Source organism: Lathyrus oleraceus, chromosome 4, assembly GCF_024323335.1.
Source record: "Lathyrus oleraceus cultivar Zhongwan6 chromosome 4, CAAS_Psat_ZW6_1.0, whole genome shotgun sequence".
Lineage (NCBI taxonomy): Eukaryota > Viridiplantae > Streptophyta > Magnoliopsida > Fabales > Fabaceae > Lathyrus > Lathyrus oleraceus.
In genome coordinates this window covers 389,245,122-389,252,580 of record NC_066582.1, presented here as the reverse complement: position 1 = coordinate 389,252,580, position 7,459 = coordinate 389,245,122, and the positions used below count along the sequence as shown (strand labels likewise).

The 7,459-nt window shown below is 28.0% G+C and overlaps 1 protein-coding gene across 1 annotated transcript; it reads right to left on the bottom strand.

The window, feature by feature from the left end:
• Nucleotides 1–294: 294 nt before the first annotated feature.
• On the bottom strand, nucleotides 295–2,431 carry LOC127075604 (acid phosphatase 1). The gene is made up of 3 exons (XM_051017057.1): nucleotides 1,868–2,431; nucleotides 1,581–1,790; nucleotides 295–705 (listed from the first exon to the last, which is right to left on the bottom strand). Exons 1-3 carry the CDS (start codon nucleotides 2,260–2,262, stop codon nucleotides 528–530), a joined length of 783 nt encoding a protein of 260 aa, XP_050873014.1. The 5' UTR covers nucleotides 2,263–2,431; the 3' UTR covers nucleotides 295–527.
• Nucleotides 2,432–7,459: the final 5,028 nt, after the last annotated feature.

Below are 7,459 nucleotides of genomic sequence, written 5' to 3'. Positions count from 1 at the left end.
GATAAAAATCCTAAAGCGAATATATTTATGTGACATTTTTCTTCTTTACATTGTACATATTTTTTAATAAAGTTATTAATTAAAAGTATATAATTGTGTATTGAATTTAATATATTTTTATACTTAACTGTTGTTAAATATATATCTTTATTAAAAATAAATAAATAGGATGTTCGGATTCAAACCTGCATCATTGCATCTGATATCTTTATACAATTATCAACTTTTAATAAAACTAAATATAATTTTAACATGAAATAGAAAGAGAAATATATTTACTTTTAACATGAAATAGAAAAGAAAAGAAATAGTTGAGTACCATTCTTATAGAAACATAAAGTATACAAGTTTATTTTGGTGCTGACAATTACAACTTTTGAATTAGGAAAGTATTACGGATCTCCGATTAATATTGGAGTTTCAATGGCATGTTCAATATAGTAGTAAGAATTAAGAATTAGGGTAACTTCCAATTATGTACAGCTCAGAATTCTTGAGAGTGATTGTTTGCAAATAAATAAGCATTACTAAGCAATGTAATACATTGGATTTGGAAGCTTGAAGGACCTAACAGATACTGAAGAACCTAATAAATCACTCCACTGATCACCAGAATTTCCAAGAATCCTGTATCCATCTTTCTCCATCTCATTCCTCTTATCTGATTTGTAAACTACAGCTAGTTTCCCTTTATCATCTGAGGATCTGAACAATTTGACATGACAGATTGAAAAAAATCAACATTAAATAGACAACAATATAGCATCAGGTGCGAAATACAATGCATAAAGAGCAGACAAAATGTTTAAGAAATAACAGCATAAAGAGTATGTAGTAGTTGCAATTATTTTTAGCATACAAAATTTACTTGCTACTTCGACAGTTTTCACTAGGCTGACTACATGAACCCGCCTTATCATGGCGAGCATCATCTTTGGACTCCTGCCAATTAGCCTTATTATAGTTTGATACTGTGAAACTAGAGGGTGGATCAAAGGGTGCTTACACGATTCCTCCAAAAGTAAAGACTGATTACATTTTGCTTCAGCGTTCTGTCATCTAACATTGCGTTTAGATACTATCTCAGTTTTCAAGCTTATTCATCCAAAAGGGACTGGCTTAAAATGATTTAAGAGGGGAATTTCAAAATGTGTATCAAAGTCTGTTACTAAAACCATAATAGGACAAGTACATTTGAAAATAGCATTAAGCTTACTAGGAATATGTAATAGTTGACAGAAATCATTAAATTTATAGTTAAAATTTCCACTCAAACAAAAGGGAAATGGTAAATATTTGTGTCACTGTTTCAGGTTATTATTTACCGAAACACACCGAATCTCCCAACAATTAAAGATATCACAACAACAAGATTGATAAAAGCTAATAGCAGTAAGAAGGGAAAAAGACTAGGAAAATCTGCACAATATATAGATATGTAAACAAGTTCGTTTAAACACATATAATAGAATTTATCTAAATAAAAAATGCATTACACAGATGCATTCAAATCTCTAAGCATTTAAGAAATAGTAGACTTTCATTTGCAAACCTGAAGTTAAAAAATTTGTAGCAATTACCTTAATATGAGCTGATGCCAATCTCGAAATCCAGCATTTATCAAATTATCAACAGTAACATCCCTATGTTGCTCACTCCGCCCTGTAAGTAGAATGACCTTATACCCCATATTCAAAACATCTTCATAGAGTTTTAAACTGGGTTCTAAGGCTGGGGCTACCCCCTTCTCCACCCAATCATCAAATTTTTCATGGTCAAAAACCTCCAACCTGCAAGCACGTATAAAGACCTCAATACAAGAAGGAAAGAAAAATAATAATATAAATTATTGTGAAATTATAATTACCCGTAACCATGTGCAGCATAATAAGGCAAATTAGAGAGCAAGGTTTCATCAATATCAAAAACCCAGGCATCGAATCCATCATCTTGAAGTTGAACACTCCTAGCAAATTCACCAGCTTCCTTAGACGCAATTTCCAGGTCATAAACATATCCTTTCCCCGTCATATACTCCTTCACTTGTTCCGCGCATTCCTTCGGTACCGTTTTCCACGGACTCAGATTATTCGCTTCGCCGGCGAATCTCCAACTGTTGCATCTCAGCTTCACGTCTTCGTCGAGTTCAGAGTATTCTACAATCAACGGTCTCGGGAAGGCGTGTACGTTTTGAGGTTCGTGAGAGAGGGAAATTGCGAAGAGAGAAAATAGAAGGAAGAGTTTGAAGAGAGGAATCGTCATCGTGGAAAATGAGAGGAAGGAAAGGGAAAGAAGAAGAAATAACAAGTCTTTGGTGAAGGAGAGGGGCGTTAGTTGACGTGACGTGAGAAGTGTATTTGGATTTGTTGGTAGTAAAGTGGGAATGACGGGGTTTGGAATATTCCGTTAATGTTGGGGAATCGATTGGATTGGTGTGTAAGAAAACGTGGGGGGTTTGGTCGGTGGGGTTTTTAAAAAGGTGTGAATGATGAGGCGGATGAAGGTGGGACCCGTTGTGAATTTGTTGACCAATAAGATTTTTGCATTTCGTTGTTTGTTTTTTGTCCGTTAATCTCGGGATTTTGTTGTTAAGCGTTCCTTCTGCGTTAGTTCCTCCTATCACAATTATAAAATAAAAAATTATTCTTACTGATTAAGAAAACTACTGTAATCCAGTGTAATTAATTTTTTTAATTTCATATTATTAATCAAAAAATTATAATATTTTTAAGTTGTATTTGATAAATAAATTATTAAAATTAAATATTTTTTATATTAGAACAAAGGTACTCTAGGTGATTCAAAATTTAATGCGACCTTTCCAACATTTTAATGAAAAACCCTTGCACAAGAGGAATACACTACTCCCGTCACATTCTATTAGGATTGTGTCAATTTTCAGATGTTTCTTTAACGAGATTAATTATTATATACTGTCATTGTAAAAAGTTTTACACAATCGATTCATCATCATCATCCGTTTATACTATTTTATAGATTTTTAAAATAAAAATCAAACTTTTTTTAATATCTGACGTCTATGATTAATTGACGGTGTAAAATCTTTCTACACCGTATATTTCAATTAAATTCTTCTTTTAAAGGGCAAAAAAGAATATATTAAAAAACAGTATAAAACACGTAGACAAGACTAAGATTCACGAAACATTAAATCAAATCGAAAATTATTCGAGTTTTAATTTAATAATTAATTTATTGAACTAAAAACATGAATTGAATGAATCAAATTTGAATTCAAAATAAATCCATAAAATGAATATTAAAAAAATTATAATTGTAATCTTTGTGTTATGATCGATTCAAAAATTCAATTTCTTTAATTTTGTTAAAATAACTTTTATTTTTGTTTTATTTGATAAAAAAATTAAATAATTAATTATTATGCATTGTCAGTGTAAAAAGCTTTATTCGATCGATTCATCACCATCACCCGTTTGCATTACTTTATAGATTTTTAAAATAAAAATCAAATTTATTTATATATCCAATTAATATGATTAATTGACGGTGTAAAATCTTTTTACACGGTTATTATATATCAATTAAATCCAAAGATTAATATGTGATATGTCTCTTCATGAATCTTCTATTATAAATCACTTTTTATTTTATTACTATATTTAACTCAAACAAATTAACAACATACATTGTATCATTTATCTCAATTAAAAATGAGTATATGAATAGAAAATTAATCTATAAATTATTAATAATATAAGATATTATACTACCCTACATAACTCCATATAAAGATGACAAAATACAAAATTATATAATAGGGACCGTTTGAATGAGTTTTAGTTTTTAGTTTTTAAAAATTATTTTGGAAATTAAGTTTTAAAAAAAAGTTTTGAGGAAAAAACATGTTTGGTAATCTAATTTTTAAAAATTGTTTTAAAGTTGAACATCGTTACAAATTTGCCATTGATAAATATAGTACTATTTTTTCTTGTTTTGTCCTCTTTCTAATTTCCAAAACTAAAAACCAAAAAATCAAAACCTCAAAAACCTATTTTAGATTTTTAGTTTTAAAAACTCACAAATAGAAAATAGTTTTGAGAAATAGTTTTATAAAATTAGACTACCAAACAAATTTTATAATTTTTAATTTTTAAAAACTAAAAAACAGTATTCCAAAAGCATATCAAACAGGCCCTAGGGTCTTTAGTTTTGTATAACATTTGTCATTTTAGTTTTTTTTAACAATTTGATCATTTAAATTACCATAGATTTGTATCGTTATTTTTTTTAACAGAGTAAAGATGTTAATTTTGGATGTAATTATTTTGATGATATAAAATTGATGAAGTGCAACTACAAATACAACCGTCACATATTTTTAAATGTTCAAAATGTGAGAAAAATCATGTAGAAGTCACCCTAAAAGAATAAATTATTACAATTTTTTTTAAAGATAAATATGCTAAAAAAATAACTTAAAGGACCTCTATTATAATTAATAAACTCTTCCGATTTATAAAAAATTATTTAGATCAAGAATACTTTATTTTTCTTTCAACATTGTTTTATTTGTTGTCATTTATAAAAAAAAAACTATTAATAATACATTTTTTCTCATTTAAAAATAGTTATATCAACATACACTTTTTCCGTTTATAAAAATAGTTATATCAACAATACACTTTTTCTCATTTATAAAATATTTGTATCATCAATACACTTTCACTTTTTCCATTTATAAAAATATTTATATCATCAATACACTTTTTCTCGTTTATAAAATATTTGTATCATCAATTCACTTTCTCAATAAAAATATTTAGATCACAAATATAACTTTGGTTGTCATTTAAAATATTGACCTTTTTAGTTACAAATTATTACATATTTTATAATCTTAAAATAATTAAAAACATATTTATGAGTTATTTAATAATTTTTTATTTTCTATATATATAAAATAATTATAAATATGCAATATAAATATGTCATTTTTATAATTTATATATAATTCGTATATTTATAATTATTAATTATACAAGTTAATACATAATTCATTATTAATTTCTTTTGAAAAATATTATTGGTATACTAATGATTAAAATATATTTAAAATTTATTATAGTTACAAGTTACATTTCTTTAAATATTTGGTTTTTCAATAACATTTCTTTAAATATCTAAATAGTTATTATTTTTAAAGTTTAATACACATAAATTAGTTTATAAATAACATTCTAAATTATAATTTTTTTGCACCTTATCATATATATATTTTTAATGTTATTTATTATATTTTAATATATAATAATATTTATAATTATAGTTAATAATTTTTTTAAATGAACAAATATCATGGGACAGACTTTAAAAAATAGATTAATATTTTAAAGAAATTAGTCATCAATCTACGGCATTTACCTCATGCAGAAAGTGATCGAATCAAAATGAATTACTTTCAACCTCATGTAGTAGAGAGTGGTCAAATCGAAATCAATTACTTAAATTTTGTTCATTCCAAAATACTTCTTGACAATAATTTTTTACAATTATTATAATTTTATATATTTCTTTTTTATGCTAAATTATAAATTTATACATGAATATTTATTAAGAATTTATAATAAAATAGAAAACTTAAGTTTAAATTAAAAAATAAATCATGCATTATTGTGAAGAAAGACATATTCATATGACAGTAAGAATTTATCATATCAATATAAAAACTTGTTTATTCATAAAATTGCATTACATTGATAGAGATCATAAATTGATCCTCTTACAATAAACTACTTTACTTCAGCATTGTCCTAAAACTATCGATCTTAAAGTACTTTATTCCTTAAACTATTAAGATGTACATCAAACTTTCTTCTGATACTTAAAAGTGTCTGCATTATACAAGCCAAACATATTAGTCCAATTACAATCATTTGTTCTTCATTAGAATTAGTTCTGCAAAATGGAAAATAAAAACAAAACAATTAGAACCAGTTACTGATGTCTAATAAGTCTGTAGAGTAACAATGGTGTTAGATTTAATTCACTTTTTATATAAATTTATTGATAAAGTTTGTTAGAGGATATTTTTATATTTCCTAAAATTCCCACTTGTATTTAAAAAAGTGAGTGGTGTGAGCATTAGTATCTTTTATTCCTTTTGCAGTGTGTGTGCATTTTTCAGTGCAACAATTTTGTAACCATTTCAAGAGTAATAGAAGTTTGTTATTATTCTCTCTTCTCTCTCTTGTTCATTATTCATATTTATCATCTTGTGCAACAACAATTAGTATCTAGAGTTCTGGTTCAGATCCACAGGGAAACACCACGGGAAACACGAGTGAAACGGTGAGGCATTGTGTGATTGATTTCTGTTCGGAGAATTCGTGTTGAATTTTTGTTCAGAATCGTAACAGAATCACATATCTTGATTCTGCGGGATTGGGAAACATTGTGTTTAGGTGAGATCTGAGTGTATTGCACAAGGTTGAAAATGAACGAAAACGGTAATCTGAGCACCAAGCTTCCAGTGATCGATGGCAAGAACTGAAATCGTTAGATGATTCAGATGCGTGTGTTGTTTTGAGCTTAAGATGTTCTTATCTCATCAACAACGGTTACGTTAAGGTTATACTTCCATAAAATGCAATAGATAAATGATGAGTGTGATCTAAGGAAGAAAGATCAAAAGGCATTGTTCTACATCCATCAGTGTGTGGATGTGAACGTGTTTGAGAAAATCGATGATTCAACAACGGAGAAGGTTTCATGGGGCACACTGGTGCGATGCTACAACGATGATGCATCAGTGAATAATGTGAAGCTTCACTCTCTATGTAAGTAGTATGAGAGTCTCAGCATGAAAAATAATGAGAAGGTACCTGACTACATCTCCAGAGTGACTCTGATCACAAATGAGATGAAGTTGTATGGAAAAAATCTCTCTGAGTAAAGTATCATTGAGAAGGTACTTAGATCTCTTACTCCTCGATTTTATTACATCGTTGAGGTCCTAGCTTAAGTTCAACCACATTTACGTCACTTTTTTCGTCACATTCCTCACCTATGTTTGACGGGTAATCGTCTGTCTTTATATAAGCAACTTTCTCTTTTTTATGATACTTATTTATTCTGGCTTTTTCATCTTTCAAATGTTCAGCATGACGAACTCTGTCTGCCAATTGTGCCGTGTCCCTAAGGTATTGAGTATCTAACTGTAGCGGTAAATTTTTTGAGATTAAGCTATTGATTAACTTAACTCGCAAAAAGGAAAGGGAAAAAAGTACGAACAAAACCCAAAGAAGTTTTAAAACAAAACTAATAAAAGAAGATAAGGGTCTGGGAGGTTAGTTATGCAAAGGGAAGGTATTAGCACCCTAAACATTTATAGTACTCTATAAGAACCTCTTTGAAAATCTGTGCATTTTGGCTTAAAAGTGGTGGTGTTTGCAAAAGATTGGAGAGATGAGAAAAGAAA